This window comes from Carettochelys insculpta, chromosome 2 (genome assembly GCF_033958435.1).
Source record: "Carettochelys insculpta isolate YL-2023 chromosome 2, ASM3395843v1, whole genome shotgun sequence".
Classification (NCBI taxonomy): Eukaryota; Metazoa; Chordata; order Testudines; family Carettochelyidae; genus Carettochelys; species Carettochelys insculpta.
In genome coordinates, this window is record NC_134138.1 from 12,046,341 (window position 1) to 12,067,319 (window position 20,979).

A 20,979-nucleotide genomic window follows, 5' to 3' on the forward strand; every position below is an offset into this window, starting at 1 on the left:
TAATATTTAACGCACAGAGAACCAAAAATATTTATCAAGGACCTCCCCCCACCCCAACTGCCCTTCTCTTCTGATTTGCCCACCTTGATGCAAATTTTTCTTTGTCACCTTAACTATTTTTGGTTCTCTGTGCCTTAAATATTGAGTCTGGTCTGGCATGGCTATAGTGTGAAGTGGGTCTGTCCCACGAAAGCTCACAACCTAATTTCGTTGGTCTTTAAAGTGCTACTGGACTGCTTTTTTTGATGTGGTACCAGTTGTCTGAACTCTAATAGGTGCTGGAACACTCGCTGTCTTTCAGACTCTCTTTAGCTTGTAACAAAGATTGTTCATGAGCGATCTTGTGGTTAACAATATACATATGCATAACTCACATGCTTTGTACAAAGTATCCTGTAAGTATCATTTTTAACACTAACCTGCTGAATCTGTGTATCCCTGTATATCAGTTTTGTTCCAGTATTATATGAAGTTGGAAATAAGTGTGTGTTTATCCTTTAGGTCTGGGAGGCTGTTGGCCCTGATGAGGGATGGGGGTAGGTTGGGTTAAGACTCCTGCGGAGGTTCCCCACAGTGCTGATCGTGCCACTGGCACCCACCTTCTTGTTCTCTGGGACTCTTCAGTAAAGTTCTCCTGTCTTAGGGTGCATATGGCACTTGTCAAGGCAGGCAGAAGACAAAAGGGCTGAAAGAGTCCTATGACTTTTTAAATAGGCTTCCACCCCACCCCACCCCTGGGAAAAGCTGGAATTCCCAAAATGGAGATGTGCTAGATGGCATGGTCTCATGTCTTCCTAGACCATAGTTTCCCAAATGGCGGGGGTATGCCCCTCAGGGCATGTGTGCAGAAATTCCAGGGAGCATGAGGCAACCCAGCCTCCCCTCATTTCCTCCACCCGAAGATAGAGACAACATTTGCTTCCAGCTCTCAGCCCCTGTGCTGAGTTACCCATGTAAAATGGCAGCCACTGTAAGAAGCAGGCAGCTGGCAAAGACCCAGGTGTAAAGGTAAGTGAGAGTGGCTTGGGAGGGGAGGAGGAGGATGGGGTTAGATGGAGGGAAGGGGGTGCCTGGTTTGGGAAAGGGGGTAGGGTAAGAGTTGGGGGCTGGTGGTGCCTGGCTTTGTGGGAGGGGAGGGGCTTGGGTGGGTGGCTCTTGGGGCTTGGGCAATTGGCCCTGGCATTGCAGAGCTCAGGTGGGCAGCTGGCCCCAGAATTGTAGGGCTCAGGTGGCTTGGGCTGGCAGGTAGGTGGCTGGCCTCAGCAGTGTGGGGCTTGGGCTGTTAGGTAGGCACCTGGCCAGGGCAGCTTGGGTGGCTGGTCTGCAGGTGAGTGGCTGGCCCTGGCGGTGCAGGCCTCAGGCAGGTGGCTCTGGTAGTGCAGGTCTCAGGTGGGTAGAGCAGGCACCTCTGGAAGCTAGCACAGGGCTTAGGCAGCTGGCCAGCTGGGACTGCACCAGGCAACCACAATGGCCAAGAAAACTACTTGTGCTTATTTTTAATCAATTCATAATTTAAAACAAAGCGGGGGTTGGATGGTGGTAAAGAATAGGAGTGGTGAGGATTTCTCAAATCAAAAAGGGTGGGGCATGATGCAGAAAAGTTTGGGAGCCCCTGGTCTAGACCAACCATGCTCCAGACCTACTGGACAAAAAGCCATTTACAGGCCATCAGGTTGATTGCTCAGTCGTGAGGGAAGATAACCCTGCCCTTTGGCTTGTTTAAGAACTCCATTGATAGTTATTAGCACTTAATTCCAACTTCATATAGAATGATGCATGCATAAAACTGATAGATTCAGCAGGTTAGAACATTAAAATGGATGTGTTGAACAATGTCTTGTAACCTGAGTTATATGTATATTCACAACCCACTTTCCCTAAAGCATGGCAGGGGTGTCTGTCACACTGATGTTAAAGGTTTAGCCTACTCTAGCAACTTTATACTGAGAACAACATTTCTATCATATCACCTGAGGACTACAGATTAAATGGCAAGACCTGATGCCTTGGTATGAAGTCTCTTTATAGAAGCATATTAAATGGTGTTCTTACTATACCCTCTTACTAGTGTTAATATGCCTTATTAACAAGTAAGTGGGACAACATTTTACCCTGTTTCGCATCTACAGTCAGACTAAATGTACAGTCTTCCCCTGCCTTAAGAGGGTAATTGGTTCCTGTAAAACTCCTCTTAAGGGCAAATTCTTGTAAGTCAAATGTAATTACCATTAATTTTAATGGGAAATTTTGTGTTCTTGAGCCCCAAAATTTATACCCATTTATGCTAAAACACCAAATGCTAGTAAAATAAACACAATTACTTCAATAGTTAACATTAGTTATCATAACACAACCTAACAAGGCATTTTCCCTTCATTACTCTATAATATGGCTGTTTACCTGCTCTTGTTAAGCTCTTTTGTAGCTATTACGCACTGTACACTTGACTACACTCACAAACAACATACATATGACACTTGGTGTTTATGTAATTCAACCTTTAATGCAAAACAGAACTGTAAAAAGTCAATGAAAACAATGCAAATGATATCACACTCAGTGAACAAGTTGACATCATGTGGAAAGGTGATGAGGTCAGGGAGACTGCTAGGAGAGTCGCTGTTGGTTGGTGATGGTGGCATTGGTGTGACTGGAGTAGAAAACGAAGGCAAAGGTGGAGGAGGATGAAGAGTGGCTGTGTTCTTCACACTCCATAACTTCTGGATTTTCAACGTCGTAGTCTTCTTCCTCTTCCATTGCAATGGGAGGACGAGAGATGCCAGAGGTTGAAGGTTGAGCCTCAGAAGTGGCAGAAGTACCAGCAGCAGGGATGGCTGGAAGAAAAAAATACTTGTCTGCTTGCCTTCTCGCACCTTTCTATCATACAGTTTTGTAACATTCAATCAATTCTCTAAGAGAATTTTAGCTTTCAGAGCTCTTTCAAAATTGCTATAGTTTTTGTCCAACAAAGCACAAGCACTATCGGTAATGGAGAACAAATTGCGTAACTGTTTTGTGCCAAATTCTTTTACTGGTTCTTCCTCTTTGTTGAATTTCCCTTGTTTCAAATGTTCAGCCTCCTCCTTCAAATGCTCCTCTCGTTGAATTAGCTCATCATCTATCTGGTCTTCAGAGTGAGATTCAACACATTTTGCACATCTTCAGAGTCAACCTAATCAAAACCTGCTTGTGCTGCCAGCTGTACTATGTTGTCACAGATTGTCTTGTTCAGATTCAAAACCTTGAGGCCATGCACAGCCTCAGGAAGAGGTGTTTTCCAAACAGCATTCATAGTGTTTGCTGTCACTTTGCCCCAAGCAGTTGCTATGTTTTCAATGGCCATTTTTATATTGTAATTTTTCCATAATTCCCTGACCGTCACTGTCACTCTTGTCCAAACCATCAATGAGATACTTCATCACAAGCTGCATATAGTAAGCCTTACATGTAGCAATGACACCTTGGTCCATCGGCGCTATCGGATGTATTTTTGCCTCCAAACACAACAACCTGAACATTGCTACTGTAATCAAGAATTGTTGCTGGATGGCCTGGAGCATTGTTGATTAAAAGTGTTTTGACTAGGTTATTGTCTGCAATCTTTTTTTGACGAAAAGACTAACTCTGCATGTAGTCTGGAAACACTTGTTGGGTCACCCATGCACTTCTATTTGAATGCCAAATCACTGGAAGGCTTATCTTGTAGATACCTTTCAAAGCCCGTGGATTTTCCAAATGGAATACGAGCAAAGGTTTGACCTTTACGTCGCCCTCAGCGTTGCCACCAAGCAACAACGTTAACCTGTCTTTAGAGGCTTTATGTTCTTTGGCTTGTTTTTTGTCTTTGGAGATGTAGGTACGAGACGATACTCACTGCTGAAGCAATCCAGTCTTGTCCATATTGGAAAATCTGCTCGTTAGCATAGCCACCTTCTTGGATAATTTTCTTCAGCTTTTCAGGAAAAGCACTGCCTGCTTGAAAATCAGGAGATGGTGCCTCACCTGTAACCTTGGGACTATGCAAGAGTCCCCCTTCCTGAAATGGGTGAACCATCCATTACTGCCTTTTAAAGTTCAAATCCTTGGCCGTCTCATCACCCTCTTCAATTGCCTGTGCCTTCAATTGCTCAAAGAATGATAGTGCCTTTTCTCTTATGAGAAGAAAGCTAAGAGTCATGTGGTGGTGTTTCACCAAATTCTCTATCCATTGCAACAAGTGTCTCAAGTTTCTGCATAATGGGGTGCCCGCTCAAAGACAACGTTAACTTGCACCACCAACTGCAGTCTCAGCAGCTTTCAATATTTTTTCCTTTTGCATGTAGATAGTACGTACAGTAGACAAAGATAAATGGAGTGCCTATATCACATCTTTGTTACACTGTCCATCGATACACTATCACATCCAATTTTACACTTAGAGGTATGGCTTTTCTGTCTTATTTTTTTGGCTTTTCTAGTTCATTACCTGGTTTTTTCAGCACTTAATCTCGTGCATCATGTCCCCTAACTATCAAACCACAAGTACTCTGAGAGGAACTCAATGCAACATGCACCAGCTACATATACAACTGCAAAGCTCAGAAAAGTCTTCCTGGTAGTGCATCCTGGGGAGCAGAGCCAGGGGCTGGGAGGCTGTCCCAGGTGCAGGGATGGGAATGGAAGTCAAAGAGCAACTGGGAGGGGTGTGCAAAGCCAGGTAGCTGCATGGGGACTCATGTGGGGCTGCATGGAAGAGAAGCCCCACTGATGGCCAAGGCACAGCTGTGCAGGGCTGGCGGCAGTGGCCCTCTAGCTGCCTGGGGGTGAGCGGCAGGGGCGGGGCTGGGATGGGCTGTGTGCCCAGCAGCCCCATCTCCCAGGAGCACTTGGGAGCCTGCAGCTGCTGGCTTAGCTGGGGCGCGCTGCTGCTGCAACACGGAGTCAGAGACCCAGACCAGCGACAGGTGAAGGGTGGGCTGGGGGCTATGGGAAGCTGCAGGCAGGTGGTGAGCAGCACCCAAAGCACATCTGTGCAGGGCAGGTGGCAGCAGCCCCCTAGCCACCCAGGGGCGAGGGGCAGGGCCAGGATGGGCTCCATGTCTGGGGCCACTGGCTGGACTGGGGCACGCCACTGCTGCAGCGTGGAGTTGGAGACCCAGAGCAGCCACAGGTAAGGGCCGGGCTGGGCTGGGGGCTCCGCAAAACCACTGCTGGGCAAGATGCAGCTGCAGGCAGCCATTGTCTAGAGCTGCAGCCTCTCTCCCACCGCAGGGTGTCCGCGTCCCGCTGAGGCACTCATAAATCTGAAGAAATGCCTCGTAAGGTGAAGTTTGTGGTCTTAAATCTAGCTGCTCGTAAATGTGAATTCTCGTAGCCTCAATGGGCGTATCTCGGGGTATGACTGACGGGATTTTAAAAAACTAAAGGGCTGGTCCACTAACTAAATATTCCCACTTTACTGAGATTATATGGAAAAGTGCCATGCAAATGAGTCCCTTCCTAAAAGAGGAGGGAATGAACCAGCCATAGCCCAGGCAGTACTTGTTCCTGGGCTATAAATTCTCAACATTCTTGTAAGACTGAATTTGACTTTGTCAGAGGGTAAGTGAGTGGTTTTTTGTTTTCGGACAGTGAAGGCTGGAGATGCTGCTAGGAGTGTTTGTGGATCTGTGTAAATTGTGCTCTGGCCAGCAAATCCTGGAGATCAATGTTCAACTCTAGCAGATTTTTTTGAAAGAAGGCTAAGGCTTAGGCTTAGGTGCAGTGAATTCTGCATGAACTTAGACTTCACATGTCCCATAGGTTAAGAAAATGACTCAATGGATATCACCCTGCAAATCCACAGATCTCCGCTTTATAATCTGTGTGCATCTGCATCCATGGTGGTGGTTAGATTTCTGCAACTTGTTGCTGTTACAGATGCAAATAGCTGTAAATCCTAGGTCTGTGCAGGCACAAGGTGTGGATGAAATATTGATAGAGGACTTTGAGCTTTAATTAGATGCTCTCTGGAATGTGCTCCTTAGCTTGTTTACACTATCGCTTTGCTGTGCTGTAACTTTTTCCACATCAAAATGAGAAACCACCCTTCCTCCTTGGAGTGCAGCAAGTGCTAGCGCCAAAAGCCCCATGTGAACAGGCTCCCAGCACTTAAAGAACATGCCTCCATGGAGGCATGTTCTCTACGCAGGAAGAGCTCATCCAGTGCTGGGGCAGTGACCACACTGCAGTGTTAAAGCCCTGCTGTGGTAGCTCCACTCTAAACTGATCGGTATAGACAAAGCTTAGGATTTTCTGTCCCCTCATACATGCAGCCATCTCAGGGTGGTAGGGGGAGGAAGGAAGCAAGCAATTCATGTCTGTTTTGTTGTGCAAGGTACTTGAACTAAGGTGACCTATATCAAGTACTGAGCTGATAGGGACTCTTACATGGAAGCAGAGACCCATCCTTCAGAGCAGTCACCTGACCCCAGTGATCACAAACAAACAAAGCCCACATGCCTACATCCACTGGAGGGTCAAGTACATGACCTAAAAATAACTAGTAGAACAGCATTACTTTGAAGTATACTTTTAGACCCTCTTCCCCTGCTCCAGTTAGTTGGCAGTGTTACGAAATGTTCTGAGCTGGCCCATGGCCTGTCCCTTATAAAAACTGTATGTAGGTGTAGCAGTGTAAACTCTTCAGAACTGCAGTTTTCATATTTCTTGCACTGGTTCCTAGGCAACTAGCATTTTGCAAAGCCTCTTCAAGTGATCAATTTAATGAATTAAGCAAGGGATGATCATGATTCAGTAATTAAAGTTGAGTTGCATTTTGTGCTTGCAGCAAGGATTCAGACTCTTACGGAAGTAGAGGATACTGTATTTTAACTTCCAAGTTTACTTTTGACTACTGAGTGAACTTTCTGAGAAATTTAAAATAAATCAGTTAAAACTGAGTCATATGTATAAATGTATGTATTGGCCTTTGCACTTAACTATTTTAATAGCAGAATAACTTCCAAGTTTTTAGAGAACATTTGTTTAGCTCTACTTGAAAAAAATTAAGTAGCAGCTAACCTGTGTTAGCTAATTTGAGGATTAAACATTCCAGACAGGCTCAAGTAAACAGTTCAGATTACTCCAGAGTGGGATCATTGCTATGTCAAAAATAACTCAAGCATCACCATCCTTTTAAAGCAAACTGGCGTGCAACAATTCTGCTGGTAGTACAGTAAAAGCAGTGTTGTCTAGCACTTGAAAAACCAGCAAGTTCTATTGGGCATAGAGGCCTGGGGGAGACTCAGCTGGCCACTGGGGGTGTCTACAAACCAGAAAACTTTTGTTCAGCAGTCTGTTCCCTGGGGATGCCAGATAACAAAGATTGTACTGTAAAGTGCCTCAGGTAGAGGGTAGGGCTTTAGACCCATGCTTCCAGGTTCTATCCCTGGGGCCAGCAACCCAGGTCTGTCGGCGTTGCACCTGGATAACCTGCAACCGGAGTTTTGAAAAATGGATGCGACAATAATGGTGGGAGTTTTAGTAAGGTTTGGAAGACCAGAAGAGAGCTAATGTTGTCATTCCACTATTTAGAAAGGTTGTCTCGTTTACTTTGGGTATTAGAGGCCTGTCAGCCTCTCATCAGTCCTGGGCAAAGCACTAACCATTTATAAGGTACCCTAAATACAGAATTAAGGGGGAGTAAGTTAGCTTGACAGGATCTAGTTTCCATAAAGCCATGCTCTTGATTAGCAATTACCCGAGATTACAGGTTTGAAGGTATCGGAGGGGAAGCCGTGTTAGTCTGGATCTGTAACAGCAACGAAGGGTCCTGTGGCACCTTGTAGACTAACGGAAAAGTTGAGCATGAGCTCTCGAGCACAGACTCACTTCATCAGATTCATCATGTTTGAAGGCAGTAAAGGTAAACCTACTAAAGGTGTTTGACTTGGTACAACACTGCATTTTGTTTAGGGTAAACTGTACTAGGATTTATTATCGGCCAGGTTTTTTAAGCCATTTATGTAATTAAACAGGGAATCATTGAACAGGGGTATTTCCAGTGAGTCCCTGTAGCAAAGGACAAAGAATCCAAAACTAACGCTTTTATTAGTAATCTGAAAAAACATGAAATACCACTGCAAATCTTTGCAGATAACCCAGTGATCCTAGGTGGTAAATAACTGAGGACTTGTCAGTGACTGGGACTGCTTGGCTAAACTAGGTGCCAACAAAATTGACCCAAGTTATTGCCTGCTTTCTTAGTTTCTAGATGCATGCTATGTTTACAGGGTGGGAATCAATGACTGAAAAGGGCATTAGGGTTATGGCAGATTACCGGGTAAACAAACTCCCAGCATAAACTTTGCCAGAAGAGTTAATGCTGTTCTTAGATGTGCAAAATGTGAATTTTCAGTCGAGGCTATATTACCTCTTGCGCTTGGTAGAGGTGATGCTGCTGCTGGAATACTATCTGATTCTGTTAACAATTCAAGAAGGATGTTGAAAAATTGAGGCTCCTCAGAAGAGCCATCCAAGTGACAGCTGGAAAATGAACCTCACAGGGATTTGAGCTCAAGTGAATCTCTAGTTTATCAAAAGTTTGAGGGGTGACTTGATCACATTTCATAAATACACAGGGAATAGAAATCTGGGAGTAGGTCTCTTCCGTGAGAAAGGTATAACAAGACCCCAGGCTGGAACTGAAGCTAAATCAATTCAGGTAGGAAGTAAGGTGTGAATTTTTAATAGGGAGGCTAACAAACCTGTGGGTCAGTTTACTGAAGGCTATGAGGAGCAGTATATCTCTAGAAACTTATTTTAGTAAAGATGCTTTAATTCAAATTAATTTAAGGAACTCTTGTGGACTGTGTGCAGTAGGTCTGACTTGAAGATCAGTGGTTCCTTACATGAATCTTGGGATGCTCTCAAATCTACCTTTTTGGGATACAGAGTTATGAAAAGGGCAGGATGATTGTCTTGCCTTCCCCCTCACAGAAGTTTACGTTGTCTCTCCAAGCAAGGAATTAAATCTCAAGACTCCAACCTAGCTTAGAAAAGTGGAGGAAGTTCACCATTACTCCTCTGATGCTTCATAATACAGTAAACTCCTATCCAGCATTATATTATCCAGAACTCCTCAACCAGCATTTTAACCACGAGTAAATTTTAGTTTTCCATAGCTACAGTATAGTGAGAAGAAATACAGTATAAGTTTACAGTTTACAATACTACAGTTGGTAAAGTACTCTGCTTTCTTTCAGCTATTCAAATATTCTGGATAATAGAGCTGTACCAAGCAACACACTGTATCTAATCTTGTTTCTTTTAAACAAAAATGTATGCAATCTTGTTTGTATCCTGACTTCTTCTGTGGTCTTCCCTTCATGACCCCAGTAATAAAATGGTCTTGCTGCTCTTCCACTCGTTATTCTAATGACCCGGTTTTCCTGCTGAGATCTGGATTTGAAAATCAGGGTTGGGGAGAAGTGCACGCACACAGACCAGGGAGCTTAAAATCTTTCTGGGAAAGGTGTTGGACAACTTTTGCATCAAATTAAATCAGTGTTTTTGGGTGATCCCATTTTTCCTATGGCCAAAACTCCTCCAAGAGTTGGTTGTCCATATTCTCTAGGTATGTTACAATACAGGATTCTTTTTGAGGTTTCCATTTTTTACCCTAAGCATTGTTTAATATAGAATAACACCCACTAACTGCCCTAACTGTGTCTACACCACTCTATGCAGTGCTTATTTGTGCTTAACAGGTACATGGTAAACCATGTTTTGCTTAGCTGGGTTTACTACAATAGCAAAGTCACATGTTTTGGCATCCCTTCCTTTAATTTTGAACAGGACAATAAAGGAAGTTGTTGACTTCAATCATTGTATTTTGCTTCTCCCCTTGTGTTTGCAAATCATAACAATATTGTGCCGGAATGTTCAGAAACACCCAGCGATACATCCCAAAAGCACAACACCTCTCCAGCTAAGACACTCAGGCATATAGCAAACATGGCACCCAAAGTAATCTCTCTTGTCCAGTGTCTATTTAAAGCAAGTTATCTTTAAACCTTTTAATGCAGGAATTCTGTAGATGTTTGTATTAAGCACTAAACTAAGTTAAACCAGTGTCAGTTCTCTCATGCTTATTTAAATACTCAGCATTCTGGAAGGAAGTCAGGATTATCTCAATTTTTTCCTCTTAAATGGAGTGAAGCAATAGATCTTCTATGACTTCCTTTTACAAAGGGTTCTCATCAGGCTATCAAATGTCCTTGTCATAATCTGCGGCATTTCCTAATTTTCAAAATATTCAGATGGAGTGGGTTACTTCACTGCTTACTGAATTTGGCTAATGAAAATATACTAGTGATGTCACTCTCACACAGGATAATGCAGCAATGGTCAGTCTATAAGCATGCCAAGCAAATATCTAATTTAAATGAGAACTAAAAATCTATTAGGTTTTGTAAAACTACCTTTTAAAGAATGTGGATCTAAATTTTTAGACTATGCTGAAGTCTAATCTCCTTGGAAGCCAACTGTATTGAGTCTTGTGCCTCAAGGAAAGGACTGTTCTTCAAACTGCTGCTGGACCTGCAAAGCCCCCTGTTTTTTTTTTTTTTTTAAAAATCATTTAACTCCAAAGGATCAATGTTAGTCATAACCACAGGCACGATTGTTAGTAGAACAAGCCACTTCAGTCCATAATTGGCTTTAGTTATGGAGAGCAAATGTTTAAAGTGTTCAACATTAGAACTTTCTGAAGAATAGTGGTAAATCTCTTTGCTTCCCTGAATATCACTTGGTGGTTGTGTTTATCCACTGATCACTTTACTCTTCTGCATCTGTGAAGTTGGCAATGTTTTGACCTCTAGCTAAAAGCATAGTACAGGCAGTGAAGAATGAGGGTTCATAGGCAATTACCTATTGCATATTACCGAGTAACAGAGCATTTTACATTTCTCTAGCATCTAATATGAGCCTTTTGGAGAAAATCCCTTGGATTAGATGTACCTTGAGTCTGATCAGATATAACTATTCCTCTTCCATTCCACCTCCCTCAACTTCCAGTTATTTTTTTTCTACTGCTTAAAGACATGATGGTGATTCAGAGGGGTAGCCGTGTTAGTCTGTGTCCGCAAAAAATGAAGTCCTGTGGCACCTTAGACTGGCCGATATATTGGAGCATAAGTTTTCATGGGCAAAGACCCACTTTGTCATGCATCTGAGGAAGTGAGTCTTTGCCCACAAAAGCTTATGCTCCAATATGTCGGCCTATAAGGTGCCACAGGACTTATTGTTTTATGATGGTTAATCATTAGACAGCATCATCCCTCCCACCCACCATCACAAAGGCTTGTGTGGTAAATACTTGACCAGAAAGCTGTAAAATAACCAACTGTTCAGTTTTTGGTCTATCCTGAGACGAACGCATGATAAGATTACCGCCCTTCTAGAAGTATCTCCTAATGTTTCTCAGGATAGTTGTGAAAAAAGCCTAGCACTGAACTTGCAGTACTGTAAATGTTATAAACATAATGCTCACTGAACATTGCTGTTGAAACATTAACTTAACCTAGTAGTCACTGTCTTTATTTGGCTAAAGGTCAAGATAAAACAAGTGTGCACAGAAATTCTAGCTGGAGAAGAGCTATTATGTAAGCAGTCCATCCTTGCCATTACGTGCCCTATTACTTTAGAATTGTTCATGTGTCTTCTGTTTAACACATCCTTTGTACAGAGCTCATTAAGGTTCTTTCTGTAGGTGCCACAGGTGAATGTGTAGAGTTCACACTACTTTCTCTTGCCATATGAGATGCTAGGGTGAGGGATCAGATAGAAAGCTTGATGAACTCAGATGTCGGGGTGGAGGAAGTCTTATTGGATTCAGGAAAATGTCTTACAGAATTAGTACAATGTGCCCTTCTGTCCTCCTTTACATTTAAGATGCCACATGACTAGTTGTCGATAACATTCTTATACAGGGTCTTAGCTTCACTGAGTGCACCTCTGTTTGCGCTGCTTGAGGAAAGAAAACCAGCGGTTTTAAAGCCTAGACTTCTTGAATGCAAGGTAAACGTAAACCAAACTCATGGCGTCTAAAAGTAGAAGGAGATCTAACGTTGAACAAAACTAGAACAAAGCAATTCTAATGCTGAAATTTGGCCCATGCTACTTACTGGCATAGTTAAAGAGCAACTGCAGGAAATGCAAGATATTGGAGCCCTAGAAGCTAGTAAAAGGATTTTCATAGTCCAGTAACTGCTCAGAGTGCAGAAGAGGGCATGGTGTACTAGCTGGGAGTTGGTATGAGGCCTCCTCCCAGACAGCACTTAGCAATGCAGCCAGGCTGAGGAAGCTCCATATCTGTCCTGGCCCAACACCATAGTGTGGTCCTGGGGGCTCATGGCTCCCCGCACTGTATCTGCTGGCACCACTTTCATTGGCTGCAGTTCCCAGCCAATGGGAGCTGTGGGGTCCAGTGCTTGCAGGCAGGAGCAGTGTCCCAAGGACCTGCCCTTCCTGGTACCACTCCATACAAGCAGCTGCTCCTGGGAACGAGCCAGTGCTGTAAGGCTGGAGCAGGGAGCCTGCCGATTTCAGTTGACTGGGACCTTTGATATGCACAGGAATGGCCATGGCCATCCCACTTAATTTATGCTTTCCAAAGGTCCTTTTAATGATAGGTGACTTCCCCCACCCCTTTTTTCCTTCTGCTGTATATTTACTTTGTTTGCTCATTTCTGCTCCAGGATCTGAACTGGGTCCTACCCACAAAAGCTCGTAACAGTAAACCCCTGCTTAGGTGATTTCAGCATATGCATTAATCTTATTAACATGAATGTCAAAATCCTGTGCTCCAGCTGGGGGAAAGCAGAGGGCTGGAGTGTCGGGGTAGGGGGAAGCCAGGGGATGTTGCTGTGCGGGGGGGAGACCCCGAGTCCCAGGGAGCCAGGCACAGTGGTGCCTAGTCAGTTTCCTGGCTCTTACAACCAGCAGGTAGCTGGAAAACTGCCCACCCTCCCAGCTCCCTATGGCTGAGCAGGAGCCTGGAAAGTGACCAGGTGCTACTGTGCCTGCCTCCAGGCTCCAGGCTCCCAGGGGCTCAGAGGAAGAGGGAGGGGTGGTGAAACTAGAGTTACATAAGAGTTGCGAGGAACACAACCCCAATGTAATGCAGGGTTTTACTGTACCAACAAATAAAATTGTTAGCCTTTTAGGTGCTACAGGACTGCTTGTTTTCTTTGTGAAGCTACAGATTAACACTGCTACCCCTCAAACTCTTTGGGATCTACTAGTTGGTTCCTGACTCTTCACAAGGAAGAACTCCCTGCTCCTGAAGTTTCCCCATACTCCTGTATGAGTATTTAACCTCCTGTGCTAGAAAACTTTATGCTTTACTTTGTGATTACAGAAATTAAGCTTGGGAGAGAAGCAGAACAGTTTATTTTGTAGTAAGTTACAACAAGAAGTCCTGTGGCACCTTGGATTAACGGCTATTTTGGAGCATAAGCCTATAAGGTGCCACAGGACTACTTCTTCGTTTTTTGAAGATACAGACTAACTCGGCTACCTCACTGATATTTATAGTCGATTGTATTTATACCTCTCAAGGCTTGCAAAACACTTCCCTCTGAAGGTGTTAGTACCTTTGCAGGTGACTCTTTGCTAGATGCGCATTAGGTGTGGAATTGCAGCAGTGAGAACGCCATTGTAATTAACTATCCAGCACCTGCTGTTGGGGATTTTAGTCCATCCTTTTGTTTTGTCCCAGTGGATAATACTAGTCTGTGTCCTGGTCTCTTGGCTTGATTACTGTAAGTCTATGCCTCCACTGCAGTGTGTTTTCAGAAATAACTTATTTAATGTTCTAATGTCGAAGTAAGTTATATATGAAAAGAGCGTTCACGCTGCAAGAGCAAGCACTTTGAAAGTGAACATTAGCACTAGAGAGGCTAATTTGGAAATGAGAGCAATGATTGGCCTCTAGGGAGGCATTCCAAGTGGTAATTACCTCTGCTTAGTATGCAGTCAGTTTTGTAATTGACCCTCCCCTCCCACTTTCAGGGAAGGCATTCGTATTGGTGGAGTTACTATTTTGAGTTAAACAAAAGTCCTGTGGCACCTTACAGACTAACACATTTTGGAGCATAAACTTTCATGGGCAAAGACGAAGCAGGGCTTTGCCCGCAAAAGCTTATGCTCCAAAATATCTGTTTAGTCTGAGGTGCCACAGGACTTCTTGCTGTTCTCGAAGATACAGACTAATACGGCTACCTCTGCTACTTACTTTGAGTTAAATGCCCTGTTCCAGAACAAGCTTTGCAGTGTTTGGGATCAGGGGTCTTTTCCTGGGAAAGACTTATCAGGGAAAAAACCAGTGCAGACAAGTGCTAACTGCTTTCTCTGACTGACACATAGACTGTCTCTTTTCACCTTCCCTTACTGCACAAAGGAAGTAATGCGTGCCGATGCTGCAGGCAAATCAAGGGTGGAAACAAATTCCAGAAACTTTGGAGGTGTTTTTTTGGGCTCATGAACTTAGACATCTGGTATTCCCAAAGCACTGGTATTCTCAGTGTGATGAACAAGCTCTTCATTCTTGCACAGGTTTAATATCTCCATGTGATCAGGGTCTAGCTGGGTATGGAGCACATTTTTGTTCATGTGACTACATGTAACAGTTCCTTTTAACTTTAATAGCTTAGAGGAAAAGGTAACTTTGTGGGTTTATAATGCAGATGTTAGTCTGACCAAAATATTGAGCTGCCTTGTAGAGGCTTAGTCTGGATAAACTTTAACTTGGGTGCCTTGGGGAAAAATGGCAAAGAATCACTGCCCTTTGTCTGGTTGTGAAAACATATACTGGGTATGTCAATACAAATATTTGTGTAGATTTATAATGCTTTAAAGCAAAATCAGATGGCATCGTGGAAGAGCAGGGCCAAAAGACTCTTGAAGGAATAAGGTACTTTTCTGACAGGGTGCAGAAGGCTCACACAGGGCACAAAACATCTCTCAAACTCAGTGTTAAGAGCTTAAGTGAGGTATTATAAACTTTTGTGGAGCCCTTTTATACCAGAGTGAAAATTCAGTTTCAGGGGTAGTGGTGTGTAGGGTTGTTGGGTGGTCTTGTGTTTAAATCCTGCAACATAACTTTCTATCTTGATTTATTGAGATGTAATTCTTCAATATCACAGCTCAGTCTCATTTTTAAATTACTGTGGTAATTGCTGTGATTTGCACAATATCTGTCAGAACTACGCTTTTGGGAGATGCTTGTTCAGGTGAGACCTAAAGGAATGAATTGGCCACATTCCAAGGCCTGGGGTTGATGATGAACAGGAAGGGAATGTACCTTTAGTTATGGATCAAAAGACTGCTCGGATATTTCTCAGAATTTTAGCATGTGGGTAACTTACAAAATAACATTGTGAACCTGATGAGAGGCTCTTACGAGCTTGAAAGCTCATCTCTCACCAGTAGAAGTTGGTTCAATAAGACTCTCACCCATGTTCTGTCAGGAGAATCAAATACATTTTCTGTGTGGGTGAGATTTTCATACATGTATCTCTGATGCCTTGAAAATTACCAATTGTATGCATTGCAAAATGCTTATTCTTCACTACTAAAAGATAGTGTTATGGTTTGTTCATAGGGTTAGCTGTGGCTCAGTGGTGCTTATTTCTGCACTGCTGCCTGGGAGACATAGGAAGTGAGGAGGACTTCTCAAGCAAACCCGTCTAGCAATACTATGCAGAGTGAAATGTATTGCATCATTCCACTGTGATTAACTTCAGTATAAGCAGTAATAACAGGCACTGAAAGATAGGTACTGATGGGATGTTTTGGTGCTGCAGAGAAGACATAAGCTGTGAAGAAATTAAATGTTTAATTTCTGAATGTTTTTCCCATAAAGTTTAAACAGAAGCATAAAAAGTCAAAGGTGGGAAGAAACTTTTGAAGTTCAATACTTATCACCCACAAACTGTTTCATGTTCTCTTTAAACTCTTGGGTATTCAGTTTTTTTTAAAGCAGACTATTGAAGTCAACTCTACTGACCTGTGCAATAACTCATGTATTCAAAGAATTATGGAGATTTGGGGAGGAAACTGGGATGAGGGCTGCCACTGTGTGCTTAGCGTAGGTGATGGCTGTGGATCACTCAAAGCACGGTTCTTCCTTCCATTGAGACCTGGAAGAGCCATTGTTTCAGGAAGTACTGTTTGAGTCAGTAAGTGGTGATCTCACCTGTCAGCAATGCTGCTCATGTGCTGCATGCAGCTCTTATACAGCTAAAGAGAGCTCTGAGCTGCACCACTTCACCCATACCTCATTTTCCACCTCCAGGTTTGGGCTTCTGCTCTTTTGTGGGGCTAGGAGCATCTGCCTTGCAGGCAGTGTTAACTGTAAACTGAGTGCTTGGCCAGCTGCCTGGGAAAGATTCAGGTGCTGCTCTGCTGAAGAGGTGAAGGCTCTCAGCCAGCAGCGTATGTTTCTACTGGTGGTGCACATTTGCACATGCCTGAGTGAATGTAATTTATTCTACTCACAGATGGAAAAATTAGAGGGAACGTTGCTTGTGAGGAAGGGGTCTTTGGGCTTTGGTCCCATAGGGCATGCCAGCAGGAGTGGAGCTGAAGCCTTGAACCCCAGCAGATACCTACCAGGCAGCCACAGCCGTGGCAGGTGTACCCTGGCTCTCCACTTGGAGGGTCAGTATGTTTTTTGGCACCCTAGGGTATATACATTCAGAAGTGGGTTGGCAGCTGAAATCTATTTCTTACGTGTCTAATAGCTTGCCCTTTTACTATTTGTTTGCAGATTAATCAGCCGCTCGATGGGGATTAACAGTGGAGCACCTTTTTGTGTCGCCTTTCCACCTCTGCATAGCAAGAATAACCACTTCAGCACTTTGTCAATAATAATTATGAAACTGGTATTAACTGAATGGCAATTATGGATTTTTAACTCTAATTCACAGTAAACTAGAAAGCCATATGTTGAAATTCCTACTAAATAGTTTCATATTTTGTTTCATACCTACATGAGAAGTTGTGAAATACGAATCTGGACCAGAGGAATATAAGCATTTAAACACTTCAAGAACACAACAGAAGTTGAAGACATCTTAGAGTTATGATATTTATAGGTCTGTAATAAATTAAATATCTATATTTTTATGGTAATGAAAATGGCTCCCCAGAATGCTGACTCAGAATCTATGCAAGTTCAAGAGCTGCCTGTGACAGATCTTCAGAAGCCAGCAAACAAAGAAAATGAGAGTAGGGAGGAGACTATCAGCGAAGGATCCATAAACCGGATACCAGTACGCCTCTGGGTGATGCATGGCGCAGTAATGTTTGGCAGGGAATTCTGTTATGCCATGGAGACAGCATTGGTAACCCCAGTATTGTTGCAAATAGGTAAGTACATTTTTCGTGTCTAATATAATGCTTAAAATATAAAGTCATTACTTGTTCTTTCTATGGCTTTAGCTGCACCACTAGTTAGTGTTTTTAGCTGGAGCACTGATTTGCTAGTTGGAACATCTGAGTTCTGTTCTTGGCACTGCTGGTTAATTTTGTGACCTTGTTGAACACCTTGAACTTGTGTATATATACTGTGTTAACCTATTGGACAAATACAGTTCAAGTTTTGTCAGGTTTCCACTTGTTTTCAGTCTAAACGCAAACTGGGAAACTTAATCAAAATGCTGAGACTGTGGCTAGGTTTTGACAATATTGATCTAAATAATACTGTAATGAGCTACTAGTGAGCCTTTTTTCTCTTGGGTGCAATTTGATAAAGCTCTTCCTTGGTACCCCTTTTTATAGGTTTTAAATATACAATGATACTGTGCCAAGAACTTGCCCATATTATGCTATTACCAACTGGGACATAAAGAAACAGCTACTTATGTGTAGTTCAATCTCTCACTCATTGTATATCATTCCAAATGTTAAACTATTTTAACTGTCAGGAAGAATCTTGGGGGGGGGAAATCAGATGAAGATTAAATGGATCCATGGTCAACACAAACTGTAGCTCTGTATTCCATGGCTAATATTAACTAGAAATCAATGTTCTTCTGAGAACAGCTGATCTAAACTGTCACATTATAGCTGAATTGTAAAGCTTTTTTGCCAATAACTATCTACCATAATTAGGTCAGGGTTATTGTACAGGATTGCCCGTTACCAACCAACAAGAAGTCCATTAATGGGCAGAACAACTTTGGGCTTCCTTATTTCAGTGCACACTACCTTCTATAATAGAAAAGTCAAGATTAAAATGACTGTAGATTGGTGTGGAGCTAGTCTACAAAAACTAAGCCACTCCACACTGGACAGAGAAGGATGGAAGGAAATAGTGAGAGAGGCATCAGACACCAACAGGTGATGTGCCCATGGTGGAGGAGACTGCTCCACTCCTTATGTATACGGAAGTGCTTGCATTAGTTTAGCAAATAATTGCTGATCAGATTGAAAGACTGGACTCCCCAGATTTTGGTTAGGAAAAAATGAGGGCCTGGTAATAAAGCGTCTTAAATTAATCAGTACTCTTGAATGGGAAGAGGACTGAATTTGGACAGGTTTACTGGGGAAAACGAATTATATATGCAATATCTGTGGGGGGTTTTTTTTGTTTTTTTTGTTTTTTTTTAAAAAACACTTTCAAACACAACTGCTTCATTACCTGATGCTGGCTGACATGATTGACTTTTCTGGGTGGGTTTGGAAACACACACAGGTTCATTTTGTGCAATCAGTATCAGGTTAAGGCCATAATTTTTTGTGCCTCATACCATATGCCTCTAAGTATTGATACAACATTAACTTTAAGTATTGCAGGAATTGATTGTCTCAAGCATGCACACAACTTCAAACTGTTCTTTTTCTAGGCTTGTCCCAACAAGTAATCTGTATGGTATCTGACAGTAGTGAATGGTTGTACAGTAATAGGCAGGTAACATGTAGCACTGTTTCATATTTTTAATTCATATGTATTGCCATCTTATGGTTTTTAAAATAGTGGTTCCCAAACCTTTCAGCATCACACCCCACTTTTGATTTCTGAGAAACCATCTTGCCCCCACACTACTTTACCATCATCCAACCCCCCTTTAAAAATTCTATTTGTAATTTAAAATAAACATAAATCTTGATTATAAAAATGTTTAAAGTTAAAAAGCACACAGCTTTTCTTGGCCCAAAAATTCAATTAAAAACATAATTTAACAGCAGAAACAAATTAATCTAATGTGAAAGATGGTGCTGCATTTTCTTAAGTTGTCTGTGCACCCACTAGCAGCACGTGCTATAATAGAGCATTCTGCTTCTGTGTGGTATTCGCTTGTCCTCCTTTCTTACTAGTGTCTGACTGGCATTGCTGTATCTGGCCAGCTCAACATCACCTCTTTGTATAGCTTAGTCTGTTCCCTCTCTGAAGATGAACTGGATAGCTATCTCTGTTCCCTTTGGGCTGTCCTCACTCTTGAGGACATGAGAGGTAGAAGAATAGCTTTTTTCAAAAAGGCGATGAGAAAATCAGAACTTCACAGAACATCTATCATGGATGGTCTAGACAGTGCTTGGTCCTTCCAGTTCTAGTGCTCTAATTCTAAGTGCAGTCCTACACTGGGCAGGACGTTGACAAGTTAGGCCACTAAATTAACTGAGTGGTTAGGCCACTAAACTAACTCAGTGGTGTAGCTTAGATCTACATAGCACAGAGTCCACAATGTGCTGCATTGACAGGAGAAATTCTCCTGTTGACTCTGTACTCATCTTGTTTCGGTGGAGTACCTAATTCAATGCCCAAGTGATCAGCAGTCTGTTCAGTTGGCCTTAACCTGACAGGCTAAATCAACCATTGGTTGATCCCCAGCTGTAGTGGAGACAAGCCCCAAGATGGTCTCCCTCCACACCCACCAAGTGCTGCAAGAATGGAAAGCAGTTGTAAGCTATATTGAGGCAATAACAGGGCAAAATCCAGCCTGGATACTATCAGCATGTCTACAGGCAGAAAGTACAGGGAAAACTGAAAAGGTTCTGAACTGCTTGAGCCAGTAACTGATCCCACCTTTAAACTTGTGCAAAACTATCACCTTGAGATAGCATAGCTGTACAACTCTTAAGCTTATTTTCTTGCACAAGTATGAGCTCCAGGGTGTATATACTTGAGCAGGGAGCTGTAGGTTTTTCTTACCCTTACATTCATGCAGTGTCTATGTCCACCTCAAGTAAATTAAAATTACTATTTCTTGTAGTCTTAAACTATTGAATTTTGCAAAACTAACGTTTTCATTATTCAAATATGTTGCCCAAGGGGAGGTTGCAGCTATGTGGGCTGAAGGAGGCAGGGGGTGTAGGCACAGGGAAGGTCCTAGTTCACATACACCAAAACTGGCTGCAGCCCTGGAGTGTCTGGAACAGAAGTGATCATGGCAACATGGTGTAAAATATTTGTGCTAAGGTGCTCTGCATACAACCGTGCCTCGTAGATGTCTGGCTTGCTCCTTTTCCATGTGGTTACTGAACTTGTCCTGGCTTTCCAGGGAGATCATTTCATCACCCTCTTTTTGTGTTTCTCCTGCAATGGCTTTTACTACTTCTCCTTGCAGAGACCACACAGGGTCCCCAGCTTGCTTAGGTCTGGTGTAAATGTTCCAACCTGTCAGTACCTCAGAAATTCATAGCTGTATTTCCACAGGTGGATTGTGTCCTGGCATCCATGGCAGTAGTGGAATTTCAAAGTCATTTCCCTTCTGTGCATTACCAGGTGGAATACCAGTTGTGGCCCCCATGGGAATCAGAACAGCAAAGTTCACAAACACTTGTCTGGGTGCTTGGCCCCACAAGTATTTGCACTGATGCTGCTTTCCATATGGCAAGGAGAGCTTGAGTGTAGTGCCAGGTGGTTGCTCAAGTCAAGTTGTAAAGGTTCTTGAAGTAACATTGTTTTAATGCTTTTGTATTGGAGACCAGGAACAAGCAGGCTGCTCCTGG

The 20,979-nt window shown here is 42.9% G+C and overlaps 1 protein-coding gene across 1 annotated transcript in view; it reads left to right on the top strand.

The window, feature by feature from the left end:
* SLC45A4 (solute carrier family 45 member 4) overlaps window positions 1-20,979 on the top strand; it is a 108,531-nt gene that overhangs the window by 35,096 nt on the left and 52,456 nt on the right. The window contains exon 2 of the mRNA XM_074986596.1: window positions 16,793-17,394. Coding sequence (XP_074842697.1) covers window positions 17,151-17,394 — 244 coding nt within the window. The 5' untranslated portion in view covers window positions 16,793-17,150. The remainder of the gene's footprint in view (window positions 1-16,792; window positions 17,395-20,979) is intronic.